The following is a 15,446-nucleotide window of genomic DNA, read 5'->3' as shown; positions in this document are numbered from 1 at the left end:
ATGTAATTATACTGTAGTCGTCTCTTCTCTTTCCATTTAAAAATCCTACATGTGAGGGCCTGAGTCATCATCATTACACTTGAAATCCAACTTTTCTTTCCCTGCAATGGGAATTAAATACAATTGCATTTCAAATTACAGTTGTCCGGAACATTTTTTAAAAAGCTCATTGTATTCTTCAAAGAACTTTTGGAGATATTAGATCTTTTTTTTCTTTTAATTTAACAAAGCAGTTTCCGGAATAAGTCCACATTAGCATCAACATCATCATCATGAATTTCTGCTGCTACAAAGATGGTAACTTCTTTCCACAGATGTAGAGGTTCGCCGATGTCGCCCAAGGTGGTTGGGATCAGAATGTACGTTTCTGGGTTTCTCGTGAGGGCATGCTGCATATTACCTTATAAACGGGTATTTACTCTATTAAAGCTGGTCAAGATATATCATTGGGATTTTAAAATATGAAAATGTCTTATTTTCTCCCATGTTTTCAAATATCTAGGAGACTGTGTGGGTAGGATTGGCACCGATGTTAAAATTGGCCTTTTGGGCAATTCCTGTGTATCAGGAGAGGCAGGGTAGGTGGTGGTGGTGCAGGTGGTGTAGCGTGAGTGGTTCTCTGGGCTGCTCTCTATTTGTCACACATTGCAAGGCCCTTTCTGCCATTTGGGGGCCCCCAAATATATTATAGTCAAGCTTTGAACGGTCAGATTGAGTGTAGGGATATAAAGTTTTGTGGATATAGAACCCTCATTCTTACAGGGGAATTTATTCATTAGAAAACACAGTCCTTTAGGGAAATGGGATAAAAGAAATAGAATTTTACTTCACAAAATGTCTTTATAGAATTAAGATAATAAAAATAGCAGTTGACAGTTTTTAGCACCCTCTGGGTCAGACACTTTGTTAAGCGGTTTGTATACAATAGTTCACTTAATCTTCTCAGTAACCCTACTAGCATAAGATAAGGCTCGATATTATTCACACTTCAGATGACAAAACTGCGATTCGGAGAGATTAACCCGGGTGACCAGGTCACCACCTAGAAAGTGAAGTGACTGTGAGTGGAACCAGATCCTTTGACCTGCCGCCTATGTAACAAGCAACAAGATTTAAAGGAAACAGGAACTGATGTGATTTTGGTAGACAATTTTTCCCTATACAGCTTCCGTTTCCCCCGAGTTGATATGCCCTCTTTAGGCACTGTGAGTATTCCCAGCTTAAGTTTGTAGTTTACTCAGATATCGTTCTACAGCTTTCATCAGCTCTGGCATTTTCAGGCTCAAAGTTAGGTCTGAGTTTAACATGGAAAGGATTTGTAGCCTTTAGTCTCTCTACCGGTGGTACTTGTGATATCAGTTGGTTTGTCTTTTTGTTTATTCACTACACAGTTCAAAAAGCAGGGTCCCCTAGGCTGTTCCTTTTTATACCCGAATCAGAGAAGCATAAAGAGCCCAGCCTCTGCCTATGACTTTTTAAAGAAAAGCACTTAGGAAGAGGCTGGGCTCTTCATATCAGCAAAGCACATCGTGCACACTTGCCCTTAAGCCTGTGTTTCAGCCTTCCTTTCTCTTTCCCTAATCAAAACCAGTGTAGAAAGAGACTCTATGCTAGGGGTTCTAAAACGTCACTGTATGGAATTCAGAGGGTCTGTGAACTCTGATGGAAAACAAAATTGTACCTTTATTTTCACTAACCGGTAGCTGAAATGCATAATTTCCTTTCATTGTAATGGTGGTATTAGCATGAACAATTACAGATATTAACACGGCACATGTGTTGGCAGATATCTCAAAAAACTGTTCATATTTATTGTTGGATGGTGTAACAGTTATTAGACTTGTGCTAGATTCTGTTAATTAACATATAAAGAAGCACATGTATGCAATACAATAATTTAAAAATATTTTGGTAACTTTATTTCAGTATCATTGGTTTCTTTTGTAATCTTGTAGATTTAAATTATGCATTTTAAAACATTATACAGAGAAAAGGGTCCCTTAGCTTCATCAGACTAACAAAAAGGGGGTTATGATGAAAAAAGGCTTAAAAACCCGTACTTACATAAGTGATTTTCCTAAGGAAATCAGTGTTTTAGGGAAAGGTCACTAAACTGGAAGGATTATGTTCTCTTGTGAAGGCTTTAGAATAGGCTAAAACATACAGAATATAGCAAAACTCTTTTTAAAAATAGTTATAAATTTTATAATATTTTAAAAATAGTTTTCCCACAAAGTTGGTTTTTTCCAAGCAAAGTGCTGATTGGAGGAGGATCTCAGAAATCTCTGAGTTGTGCATTCACCTGCCTGATCAGCTTGCCTGGGAAACATCATTGTGTTGGAAGTCAGTTTCCTCACCACTCCCTTTTTATAACAGAGATTCGCTTTGGGTGTTGGTCCATCTCTGTTTTGATAAATATTAGCTTTAAGTTACTTACATTATCCTTTTATGCATTGGTGTTATTTTTTTAAAAGGTAAATTTTATTGAAGAATAACATACCGCCTGAGCCGGTTTGGCTTAGTGGATAAGAGCGTCGCGGCTTGTGGACGGAAGGGTCCAAGGTTCGATTCCAGTCAAGGGCATGTACCTCCGTTGCAGGCTCTTCCCCAGCCCGGGCCCTGGTTGGGATGTGTGCAGGAGGCAACCAATCAGTGTGTTTCTCTCACTTTGATATTACTCTGTCTTTCTCTCTCTCTTCCACTCCCTCTAAAAATCAATGGAAAAATATCCTCTGGTGAGGATTAAAAAAAAAAAAAAGAATAACAAACTATATTCAGGAACATGCACACAGTATTCAGCATATATCCCAAAGAATGTTAACAACCGAACACAGGTGTAATCAGCAGCCCAAATCAAGCATCTGGGGGCATTTGGATCCTACTGCTTTTAAATGTTATAGGTAGCATTTGATGGGTATCTCCGATGCAGTACAGGTTGTATCTGCAGAACCCCACAGCGCCTTGCCGAGCACCAATGGACTCCTTCAGGAGACCAGGCACACGCTCTGGCTCAGCGTCAGTCCTGTTGGCACCACAGGTGGACAGTGTAACCTCGGTCACATTGCTTATTCTCTTTGAATATCAACAAACTCATTGGTACAATGAGGATATGAGGATGCTAATACTTTTCTTTCATGATTTCTAAGAATTAGAGAAAATAAAATTAGAATGTCTGGTACATAGAAGTAGTAAAGGAATGATGGGTGTTACTATCAATAACTGTGAACACACCCCTAAAACATTCACTTGGGGCCTAAAAGTTTACAATAGCCTAAGAGGAGGTTGGGGGACACAGCATTCACTAAAATTTTCCCACATACCTAGACAATTTTTATAGTACAGTTAATTCACATGTTGTTTGATTGATTACAGGATAGATAGAGGTTTAAAGAAAGTATTAAAATTTGATGATTATTATTTTCTGGAAATCTGAGAAAATGAAATTCCCATTTGCTAAGTGAATTTTCTTTCTTCCTTGGAGGTGTTGGAGAAAATCTGACAGATCCATCTGTTATAAAACCTGAAGACAAACAGTAAGTTAACTTATTATGTTATCTTTTAGAAAATTGCCTTTACCAATGTGCATGGTTTTTAAAAATAATTTTTTAAACATTTATATTTCTTGCCTAGATCCTAGGAAGATTTTGAGGCTGCTTTTATCTATATATCTTTATCCATATCCATCTCTTTATTCTCTATGTTATCTATGTGTATGTATATATTTGTATATATCTATCTATCTACAATAAAATACAGTAAGATTCAAAATACAATAAGATTTTAAAGAAAGCATAGATTAGGAAATGGGGGTGAAAAGACAATATGGAAATAACATAAGATTAAATCTGGAGTTAAGTTAGTACACATATATGGAAATTATAAAGGCCAATGCAGTAGCTAGAACTTTGTTGCAGACTTGACTTCGAGTTTTCTAGTGACCCAGACAAAAGAGAAATACAGGTTAGTGCAGCCTTTCTAGGCTTTGACATAAAAACAATTAATGTCATAGGAGAAGCACAGTTTCCTTTGTTGTCCGCACAATAGAGCCATTGCATCTTCTCATGGGCAGCGTCTTCCATCACATGCCTGTAAAATGAAGGTTGGGGCAGAAAGTGCGCTACTCAGTACCGGCAAGTCTGAGAGGGGTCAGAACACTAGGGCTTCAATATGGAGCATCAGACTGTCTGTTAATTAAAGGCTAAATTTAAATTATATGGAGGGATGGGTCATCTGCCTGTCCTTTGAATTTCCGTGGTATTTTACCCCCTAACCAGACTTTTGGGAAGACTTGGCAGTAGAAGATCAGAGGCTTTGTTGTTCTATTAAAGGTGGAGGAGAAGAAAGAAGTGATGGTGTTAAGGACTGATCAATATGGCAGGCGACAGTGGTTTTCAAACATGAGCTTGCATCATAATCACCAGGAGAACTTGTTAAAACACAGATTGCAACCTCCAGCCTCCCCAGCCCATTTTCTGATTCAGTGGGTTTGTGGTGGGGCCAAAAAATTTAACAAATTCCCAGATGATTCTGATGGTGCTGCTGACCCGAGACCACACTGGAGAACTGCTAACATACAACATTGTTATTTCTTAGTTGTCCTAAGGGTCTATACTTGGCTCTGGGTTGTAAAAAAAAAAAAAAAATTAATTAAATTAAAAATATATATATATAATTGCATAAGTGGTAAATCTTATAAAATAAAATTTGAACATTTTACTCCCCTCCCATAGGTCTCATACTGTGAATATTTACTGCTTTATGGAGTAATCTAATCTAAATATGGTCTCACTCAGCTAGCGTGGCTCAGTGGTTGAGCATCGACCCATGAATCAGGTCACAGTTTGATTCCCATCTGGGCACATGCCTGGATTTTGGGCTTGATCCCCAGTAGGGGGCGTCAATGATTGATTCTCTTTCATCATTGATGTTTCTTTCTCTCTCTCTCTCCCTTCCTGTCTAAAATCAGTAAAAAAGTATATTTAATTATGGTCTGATCTGTAAGCTTCTATGCAGAGGCCTATCTAAAAGTATTAGCTATTTTTGTGTATGAAGTGGGAGCTGGAGACAATAAAGGTGAACCTGCTGCTCCTCTGCATCCAATTCCTGTGCTATCTGACCATGCCGTTCATGTTGTGACTTTCAGGGTACAGATAAAGGCTTTGTTATTTTTCACTTTAGCAGAGTGAAAGTGTTTTTAGTGAAGAATATTATTTCTTCAGCAGCCCTGTGTGCTCAAGGGTTTGTAGTAGGAACCTGGTACCATAAGTACTTTATAATTTTGCAGTGAAAAAAAAGTTGTGCATATAACGAACCAAGTTTTTGTATACTCTGTCATTTATTAAATTTTGACCTTTGGATATGTCATTTAATATGACCTGAATAGTGCTATCTTTTAGAATTCTAAGATTATATTATCCCACTTGACAGTCGAGTACTTAATTGCATTCTATAGGCCAGTGGGCCTCAATTTCTATTAAGGTCACCTGGGAAAATTTAAAAAATAAGCTGCTCAGCATTGGCATCAAATCAGAATCTCTGAGGAGAGGGCCCTGATGTCCGTATTCTTTTAAAAGTTCCTCAAGTGATTCTAATGGACAATCAGGGTTGGGAACCTCTGTCTATGGCAGACTTTATTTTTTATGACTTGAGGATAGAAACTCTGGAACCTGATGGGACAGCATCCTGGTAGCATGCCTGGTTTTGTGGGGTCACCCAACTTTGGGTGCAGTTGGTCCTCATGGCGAAGATAACTAGAAGTGCTATTTTTTTGCCACGGTGGCAGATTGTACTGAACTAGTTCAGTGAGGCTCACATTTCGGATGCCTTCAGTGTGTTAATAAACCTTGGCTGCACAAGCATGGGCCACGGACCAATCATGTTTGCATCACCTGGGACACTGTGAGGAATGCAGACTCTCAAGGCCCTCCCTAGAGCTCCTGAATCTGAATCTGAATTTTCACAAGATCCTAAGCTGATTTGCTGTTATTTATTTATTTATTTATTTATTTATTTATTTATTTTTCTGTAATAATTGCCAGCTTTATTCCTCTGGCTATGAGATCCAGAGGTGATTTGAGGTTTACATTTTAATAGTTATTTCATCAAGAGTTTGGGTGCCCCCATTGCCCGTATAAGCTGATTGCAAATTATTTCATTCTTACTTATTATAAAAGTTTAATTGTCTGTGACACAAGTTCATTAAAAAATACATATAAGCAAAAAGAAAACTCCCACCCCACAGAAATAAGCACAGTTAATTTTTTGATGTATGTATGTATGTATGTATACACACAGGCACGCACACATACAATTTGGGATTTTTATGTACATATGTGAGCTGATACTAAATATGCTTTGCAACTTATGTTATTTTACAACATGGAATGAACATATTTTCATGCATTTGTATGAAACTTCCCCATTGAAAAATAGACCTGAAGAATAGGTCAAATTACAAAATCCATTAAGATGCTGGTTAACAAGGAAACTATCTAAAACAAAATTCTATCAGATGATTAAAAGTAAAACAGAGGTCTCCTAGCTGGTTTGGCTCAATGGATAAGGTGTTGGCCTGTGGACTGAGGGGTGCTGGGTTTGATTCTGGTCAAGGGCACTTGCCCGGGTTGTGGGCTTGATCCCCAGTGTGGGGCATGCAGGAGGCAGCCCATCAATGATTCTCTATCATCACTGATGTTTCTATCTCTATCTCTCCCTTCCTCTCTGAAATCAATAAAAAAAAATTAAAAAGTAAAAGGAAGGTAAAAGATACATCAGAATATGCTAACAGAAAGCAGGGGCCAGGTTTTACTATCAGATTAAAAAAAAAAAAAAGAATTCAAGGCGCAAAGCACACAGGATAAGGTCGTCTGCGTGAATGTCTTTGCTTCCAATGCATCATCACAAACTTGTTTCTTACTCTTCTTATGTCTTCCGGATGCCTTTCCATCTCATCTACTCCTCTTAGCATTTCTTCAGGGTCCAAATGCCTAATGGGAGTGTCCTCTTTGAATGCCTGCACAGGTTGAGCCAGCCCGCTCCTAAGGTTTCCTTCTGCTTCCTGGCTGACACCTTCTTCGGAAGGCGGAAGATTGCCTTCTGCCCCCTGTGGTATATCTTCTGAAAGGTGGTCTTCCTCGGCCTTTGGCATGTTTTGTGCTTTTCCTTCGTTTTCCTCACAAGACTTTTGCATGTTGAGTATTTTTCTATTATTTCCTTTTTGAATAGATTAATCCTGAAAGGATCCGGGGCACTTTCCTTCTCCAGCAATAGGGAGCTGCTCTGATTTACTGTCATTAGAGTTTGGGCAGCACCAGTTTAAGCACGTGCTTTCACATGTTGTTTATTTTGCCCTTATCAACATGGTCGGGGGTAAGCAGCTTCAATCCCAGTTCACTGAAGCTCAGGGAAGCTGGCACCTTGCCCACCAGGAGGAGGGTCCATGAAAGAGAAGATGTTTTTGTGGTGCAGATTCTGATATTGTCTTTGCTGCCTCTTAACTGTCCCCAACCTTTTGCACGTGAAGACAAAGTCGTCAGGCCTCCCTCACCCCGCTACCCCCAACCCCCAATCCTTTCTGGCTACCTCTCTTGGTTTCTCAGGTCACGAGCCTTGGTGAAGGCTGCCTCAGGTGTTGGTAGTTTGGGATTGCATCTTTTCACTTACTGCCTTGATGCGTTTGGGCATTTGACAAGTCTGAAATGGTGATGAGATATTCTTCAGTAAATCCGTGTGTATGTGGCACTAATTAGTGTTTCCTTACATGTGAAATCAAGCCACCACCTGCTTGTCTTGTGCTGTGAAAAACCTGGGCAGCAACTGTATTTATTTATTTTTATTTTTAAAACTCTGATATCTGAGCCCTAGCTGGTTTGGCTCAATGGATAGAATGTTGGCCTGGGGATGAAGGTTCCCAGGTTCGATTCCGGTCAAGGGTACATGCCCGGGTTGTGGGCTCGGTGCAGCCGATCAATGATTCTCTCTCATCATTGATGTTTCTATCTCTCTTTCTCTCTCTCCCCCTTCCTCTCTGAAATCAATAAAAATATATTTTAAAAAACTCCATTATCTGAAATTGCAAGGTTATAAATATGCTTTAGGGGGCAGACAAAATGAATGTCCTTACAGCCCTCCTTCAGGACCCCACCCCGCACAGGGAGCCAATCCCTATGGTAATTTTGATTCTTTTGCCTTAACTTTCACAGAGCTCACAGAGGAAAATGATCTAGCTTACAGTTTTCATCTGAGAATCAGGGTTGCATGTCTAAGCTGGGGGTTTCCTGTTTTTCTGGGAGGAAAGCAGTAGCAGGTATGGAATGCACAAGAGTGAAATATCCCAACAGGGTCCTGCCGGAGAGACGATGAAAGGAATTCTTCCATTTTAATGCCTGAAAGAAACCACCATCATTTTTCACTTTATTGGCATCACAGAGTTCTGGCACTAAATATCGAGTGATTCTACTTTTTGTTGCCACATTTGGTTTCACCTTATTTGAAGTGTTTATTTTTTATTTATTTATTTTTTTTTACCAAAAGGACTGAAAAAGAAGAATAGTTAACAAGAGGCAGCTTATGCAGCCGGGCAAATACCACCAAGAGCGGTCCTTTGTAAGGGCGATTGAGTGACCAGGAAAATTAATCCTGGGTGCCTGTTCACTTTGTCTTCCCAAGAGATTTGCTCCACCTACTCGCCTCAGAGCAAAGAGGCAATCCGAGATCAAACTGACATCAGCCCTCATTCTGAGCTTGGCACATCTTCAGAGCAGCTACTGTTATTCTGCCAAAAGGAAGTGGAAATTGAGATAAATGTTTCAATACTTGGATGGAAAAAAAAGTCCATTTTTACACCCCGTCCCTTTTGAAAAACCGCATTCCTTAGAAGCAAAGTTTATTGTTTCCTTTTGTGATAGTTTGCTTTTATTTTTTCTTAAGACGTGGTATTTAAGAGCGGTAATTGAGTTCAGATTTTAACATGTGCCCTTTCCACTCTGCATGTCATTAAAATAAAATATTAGCTTTCGAAAAGTTCCTTTGGAAGTGTTTCTGTGTGCTGTGTTCCGTGGCGTGCCGACTGTCAGCCTGAGGAATGATGGGTGTGCGTGATCTGATAATGGATGAACGCTGGTCCTGGAACCTGTGGAGGATCTGTTATGATTAGAGCATTCAAAATGTGCCAAATATGTACTGATTCTGTTTGTGACCTTTGTCACCTACACGCAGCATATGTAGTTTGCTTCCACAAAACCACAGCAATCTTGTCTTTCCACAAAGAGCCCAGCCCCAGCGGTTTGCAGGGTAGAAAGCAGACACCGAAAGAGCCAGTTGTACTGATGTAGGGTTTTGTCTGGCATTTGTTTTCCAGGACATGGTCATATTTAGAAAGGCATTTGGGTTTGAAAGAATATATATGAATCCTTTTAAAAGGTGTGTTTCAATAGCAAATTAACTTTCTACCTTACCTTTCCGGTATTCTAGTAGAACATTGGGCAGTTACTGTCATTGTATCACCCCATACGCATTAAAAGGGGTCTCAGTGTATTTTGGTTTAGCGTCGTACGTAGAAAATTCACTCTACTATCAGATTCGTGCTAAAATGAGTTTCACAGTAGGTCTTGGAGTTGAGTACACAGATTTAAGTGCATTTGAATTTTAAATTTGCAAACCTAACATTGTTGCTTCCTCAAAGTGCGCTGTTCTTTGTTGGCTCCCTCAAGTTTGCTGGGTTACTATGGGAGACTGTTCGGTACCTCCGAGAATCCTAGCGGGGCTCCTTTTTCTTAGCTGTGGTCTAATTGATATTCTGATTATTTCCTCCAGATCCAGAGGAATGGTGTTTGGACCAGCCAACTTAGGGGAAGATGCAATTAGAAACTTCATTGCAAAACATCGTTGCAACGCCTGCTGCCGGAAGCTCAAACTCCCGGGTATGCCCCAGACAGTTCTACTTTTTTCTAAGGAAAGCTCTCATAGAACAGCAGCCATTGTAACCAGGGAGAGAGTAGCAAATCTTAATCACATTTTTATCTCTTTCTCAGTTGAGGCCTGACTTTCTGACTGCAGATTTTTTTCAAGTCTCTAAAGGGATTAAAAGGACAGGGATTTACTTCAGGTTCTGCCAAAATGCGATAAAACACTGGGCCCAACACTTGTCACGGTCTGTCCAAGGGGAAAGTTGTACAGACGAATTGGGGGAGAAGTGGGCTGAGGCAGGTCTCTGCGCCACTCCCCAACCTTGGGTCCTAGGTGGTGCCCACAGGACTTCCATTCTATTTTTATTTACTCATTGGATGCTGGGAGGGTGAGGTACGGAGGGAAACACAGCCGTCAATTAAAATAGTGTCTTTCACTACAAAAACCTGCCACTTTAAACGCACAGGTATATATCTTAAATCATTTGCTAATATAACACACTTTTTCTGAAACCAGTATAGTCACCACAGAAAGTGTGCCTCACATAAAAGTAAGCAGCTGGAGGTCTGTGCTCCCCACGTGGCAGCCCAGCTCTGTCTCATTCTTCCCTTTAATCTCAGAGGGGACACTTTATGTCTGTCTCAGCTTGCTCACTGTTTTCCGTAGATCAGACCAAACTTGCCCTTAAAATGGAATTTCACCTATTTTAAGCAGAGTATCCCTTCCTGCCTGCTAATAAGTGGTCATATCCTGAATTGGAAATCAGTAAAAGATCATCGTCCGCTATAACTTGGGATGGAGTGGGTGTAAGTTTACAACAAAAAAGGGCAATTTCTAATCTTCTTGTTAGAAGTAGAACATTGTTGAGATGCTCTTTTGGGCAAGACATAGCAAAGGTCAGATTTGGAACAGGCTTCTGGTTCCGGTGAGAAGTAGCCTGTTAGACAGAGGTGGTGGCCGGGGTTGTACTTGGGGTAGGGAGGTCAGACGGGAGCAGCAAAGCGGGGACGGCGGTCACTCTCATCTTCTAGCTGCCCAGGACTCGCTCTCACAAACTACACAGCAGACCTGGGCAAAGAGATCAGTCCCCAGCACGTTGGCTGAGCTGCCCACTGGCATCCTCTCTGGTCAGAAGGAATCCAGGAAGGATCTGGGCTGGACTGAGGGTCCTGTGGGAGGCAGGTGCTGACATGTATCTGAGTCGCCCATGATTGCAGGCTGGAGTCTGGCCCATTAACTCAGTACCTCAGGCGCAGGCCTCTTCCCAGGTCTCATTTGTTGTACCCTGGACCAGGTAGGTACCTCTCATTCTTGGAGACATAGGGACTACATCTGATCAGCCAGGAAAAGGGAGACTTGAGGCATCACTCACTGCTTCCTCCCCTGAGCCCAGTTAGCTGTTCTGTATGATTAAGGTGGAGATCATTTCTTCAAAACCTACACTGGTGCCCTAACCAGTTTGGCTCAGTGGATAGAGCGGCGGCCTGCGGACTGAAGGGTCCCAGGTTCGATTCCAGTCAAGGGCATGTACCTTGGTTACGGGCACATCCCCAGTAGGGGGTGTGCAGGAGGCAGCTGATCGATGTTTCTCTCTCATCGATGTTTCTAACTCTCTATCCCTCTCCCTTCCTCTCTGTAAACAAATCAATAAAATATAAAAACAAATTTAAAAAAACAAAGAAAAAACACACCCTACACTGGTGAGTTTTGAGTAATTCAGTAATTCCTCCATCTCTAGACCTTATCCATGGTTCTTTTCAAAACCTTAGCACATTTTAAGTGAAAATAAGAAACATCTTCAGTTACTGAATTATTTGGTTATTTGAATAAAAAAAGTTTAGTCTGGCCGAAACCGGTTTGGCTTAGTGGATAGAGCGTCAGCCTGCGGACTGAAAGGTCCCAGGTTCGATTCCGGTCAAGGGCATGTACCTGGGTTGCGGGCACATCTCCAGTGGGAGATGTGCAGGAGGCAGCTGGTCGATGTTTCTCTCTCATCGATGTTTCTGACTCTCTATCTCTCTCCCTTCCTCTCTGTGAAAAATCAATAAAATATATTTAAAAAAAAAAAAGTTTAGTCTGGAATACAGGAATAGGGTTGGTTTTTCTTTTTGCTTGATAACGTTTTATCTATCTACATATCTACTTATTTTTAAAGACAGAGTTTAGGATAGTGTATAAGAATGCGGGCTGGATAGTTTGAGCTCACATTCCAGTTCTGCTTCTTACAAGGATGTGACCTTGGGACTCAGTTTCCTCATCCATACATGGGATAAAGCACCAAGCTCATAAAGTTGGTGTGAGGAATGAGGTAATATATGGCTATGTCAATAACTGTTGGTTATTATTAAACTATAACTTGCATTATTTTTATGTCCAGATAATCCCCATTTTTAAAAACCCTGACCTGAGGACATACTTAGAGAGAGGAAGACATAGAGAAAAAGAGTATTAGAGAGAGAGAGAGGGTGAGAGAGGGAGGAGGGGGGGAGAGCGAAACACTGATGTGAGAGAGAAATATTGATCGGTTGTCTTCTGTATGTGCCCCTGGGAATCAAATGGGAAGCCTTTTGGGATGATGCTCAACAAACTGAGCCACTCCGGCCGGGCCAGATAATCCCTATTTAATTAAAAATACACAGAATATATGTTTAAGGCTAACGGATTTAATATAACACAAAATGGTATACATTGAAAGCCCATTTTCTTCCATAAGAAAAGATTTCTCCCCAAAGATTATCCCTATTAATGTTTTCTTTTGATAATTTCCTTTTCAAATGGAAGAAGCTTTCAGAGTCAGTGCCACCCTGAGCACAGCTTTGTTGTAGAAAACTGACGACTGAAATCTTGGGATCACTGGGCTGAACTCCTTGCTTCTGCCTATTGTTCAATGGTGCAATGCCCTGTTTCCAGTTTGGCCTCACTTACTTCTAGCCAGATTGTGCCTTAGAGGGCATTTCATTGCATCCAGCAACCAAACCGTTCCTCCCTGGCCCCAGTGAGCACCAGCCTAGAACAGCATTGCGGGGTTCGAGTCACATGTGGGCACGGGGCAGGCGGTTCGGACGTGGTTGAGGGTTTGAGTTTCACATATCAGTGGCTTGAGGCAGCACTGTGCTGTACTTGGGAAAGCTTTAGTTTCAGTTTGTGTGAGCACCATGCTTTTGAGGATCCACATAACCATCTTAGTTGTCTTCCTTGCAGATCTAAAAAGGAACGACTATTCCCCTGGAAGGATAAATCCCACCCTTGGACTTGAAAGCAAAGTAGAACCAGGTGAGGGGCCTCCAGCAATGAGAAGGGGTGGTGATCCTTCGGAAGACCTCACTCGATTGTAAAAGGGGGAGAAGATGACGCCCCTGCCCTCCCTGCGTGAACTGACTCCATGGTAACAGAGGTTGATTGACGTAACGCTGATTACATCAGAGCTGTCAAACTGGCCCTGCCCTGAGGGACATGCCTCCTGGGACATGCTTCCTGAGCCTCATGTCTCCTTTTGCCTAAAGACCTCATTTGTGTGTGAAGAATGGGTTCTCCTAGATGTTGACCTGCGTGCAGGATGCTTCGTCTGTCATCCTCAAGTTCCATGGGAAGACACCTGGAGGAGCCAGCTGGTCTCTGAGATCCCTTGGAGCAGAATGCTGGCAGTAAAGAGTCAGGGAGACAAATATAATTTATTTTCTCACTATGCATGCACACTGTAACCCCCACTGCTGTTCATCACCTCACCCACATATTGTATTTCTGTAGATAGATGTACATAAAAACGTTATTGAACTTCCTCCCTTCTCCTCTCCCAGAGCGTGGGGCTTTGAACAACAACAATAAGGAACACCACGGAATGAGGGTGTATTTGCACAGATTGAAGCACATGCCTTCACTGCCCAACCAGCGAAAAGTTAGTGTTCTGGTGAAGTCTTGATGGGTGGAGGTATTGTCAGGGAATCACATGATGCCTGGGCATTTCAGGTTTCTTTGAAAGAAGGGGAAAGGGAAATAAATGCCCTTGGATCATTTTTCTTTTTTTAAGGGGAATGGGATATGCAAAACTAGATATTATTAAGAAATGTTTTCCCTTCCCTTAAGCTCAGGGTTACTATTAGTTAGAGAGTTGACGAAGCCAGCCTCTAAAACACCACTCCCTTTTCTAAAGCTGTATATATAATATTAAAGGTTAACTTACTCTCCGTTACAGGGAAAGATGGGTTTCCTATGGGGAAAGATCCTATGAGGGAAGATGGGTTTCTGATGGAAAATATGCTTTGAGATGTTTGCTTCACTCCAGTGTAGAGTTCCGGTGGCTTAATGAGTGCTGGGTGTATTTTAAGGCTGGCCTGAGAACACGTCATCATTTCGGAGGCCTGAGGGAAGGGTCCTTGGAAGCTATACCTTATAGCACATTTGGGGGATCAGTCATTTCCCTTCTGCACTGTCAGGGTTGCCCTACCTCAGAACAAGCATGAGCCTTTCACACAAGGAGGAGACAAAGGCTGGGATCCTCTCTCCTCTCTCCGCTGCGTGTCCTTTTCCTTTTTATAGAGTGTTCCAACCAACCAGCCACAAACCTCAGTTTGAGAAAAGTCACCTTAATCATTAGGCCTTACAATGGCCAGCTTGCTTTTTAGATCAACACTCCTGCATTCTTAGGTTATCCTTCGGGGGAAACCGTGCCCAGGCATAGGGGAATTATAGCCAAAGATTTAGTTTGCCAAGGATCATGTCTGATTCTTGTAAGTGTGAGTTGCACAAGGGCTAATTTATATCCATATTATTTTTATCTTGGGGGTGACGGGAGGCAGGAAATTGGGTGATTTCTTGATTGGCAGTAGGGATAAAGTGTTAATGCCCTTTTCAGGGCTTAACTGCTTTATCCTATTCTGCAAATCAACAGGGATCTATTGGTACTCAGTTCAGTGCTGTGTTCAACTATGGAAAGGGGTAGTTTGCCTGTCCAAGGGCCAGAGTAAAGGCATTGATTCAGTGTCAGCTGTTTGTTACTTGGAATGGAACTTGAAAACAAATACATTTTTATTTCAAATTTTTGTGTTGTGCTTTTTCCTTTTCTTTTTTTTTTTTTTATTTTTTATTTTTTAAAATTGTTTTATTGCTTAAAGTATTACAAAGAGTATTACATATGTTTCCTTTTATTTCCCCGCCCTTAACAATGCCCCGGCCTCACCTACCCCCCAGTGTCTTATGTCCATTGGTTAAGCTTATATGCATGCATACAAGTTCTTTGGTTGATCTCTTATCCCGCCCATCCCACCCCTCAATCCTCCCTGGCCTTCCCGCTGTAGTTTGACAGTCTGTTTGAGGCAGCTCTGCCTCTGTATCTTTTTTTTTTTTTTTAAATTAAATCTTTATTGTTCAGATTATTACATTTGTTCCTCTTTCCCCCCCCCCCCCCCTAAACTCCCCTCCTCCCAATTCCCGCCCCACCCTCCGCCCTCACTCCCCACCCACTGTCCTCATCCATAGGTGCACGATTTTTGTCCAGTCTCTTCCCACATCTCCCACCCCCCTTTCCCCCCCAAGAATAGTCA

General features: G+C 41.5%; 2 protein-coding genes across 2 annotated transcripts in view; one reads left to right on the top strand and one right to left on the bottom strand.

Annotated features, from left to right (window-relative positions):
* The window catches only part of TRPM6 (transient receptor potential cation channel subfamily M member 6), a 118,599-nt gene extending 103,628 nt beyond the window's left edge, over positions 1 to 14,971 (top strand). The window contains exons 36-38 of the mRNA XM_059656204.1: positions 3,482 to 3,533; positions 9,814 to 9,920; positions 13,108 to 14,971. Of these exons, the coding sequence (XP_059512187.1) occupies positions 3,482 to 3,533; positions 9,814 to 9,920; positions 13,108 to 13,241 (293 nt within the window). The 3' untranslated portion in view covers positions 13,242 to 14,971. The remainder of the gene's footprint in view (positions 1 to 3,481; positions 3,534 to 9,813; positions 9,921 to 13,107) is intronic.
* Positions 6,750 to 7,273, bottom strand: LOC132212003 (transcription elongation factor A protein-like 8). Its single transcript, XM_059656919.1, has one exon. The coding sequence runs from the start codon at positions 7,187 to 7,189 to the stop codon at positions 6,836 to 6,838; it is 354 nt and encodes a 117-aa protein (XP_059512902.1). The 5' UTR covers positions 7,190 to 7,273; the 3' UTR covers positions 6,750 to 6,835.
* Positions 14,972 to 15,446: the final 475 nt, after the last annotated feature.

Source organism: Myotis daubentonii, chromosome 11 (genome assembly GCF_963259705.1).
Source record: "Myotis daubentonii chromosome 11, mMyoDau2.1, whole genome shotgun sequence".
Classification (NCBI taxonomy): domain Eukaryota; kingdom Metazoa; phylum Chordata; class Mammalia; order Chiroptera; family Vespertilionidae; genus Myotis; species Myotis daubentonii.
Note: the sequence above shows the minus strand (reverse complement) of the source record. Positions and strands in the feature narration are given on the sequence as shown.

What these genes read in the sequence shown, in the direction of transcription:
- LOC132212003 (XM_059656919.1), bottom strand. Translation starts at nt 7,189, where the DNA reads ATGCAAAAGTCTTGTGAGGAAAACGAAGGAAAAGCACAAAACATGCCA.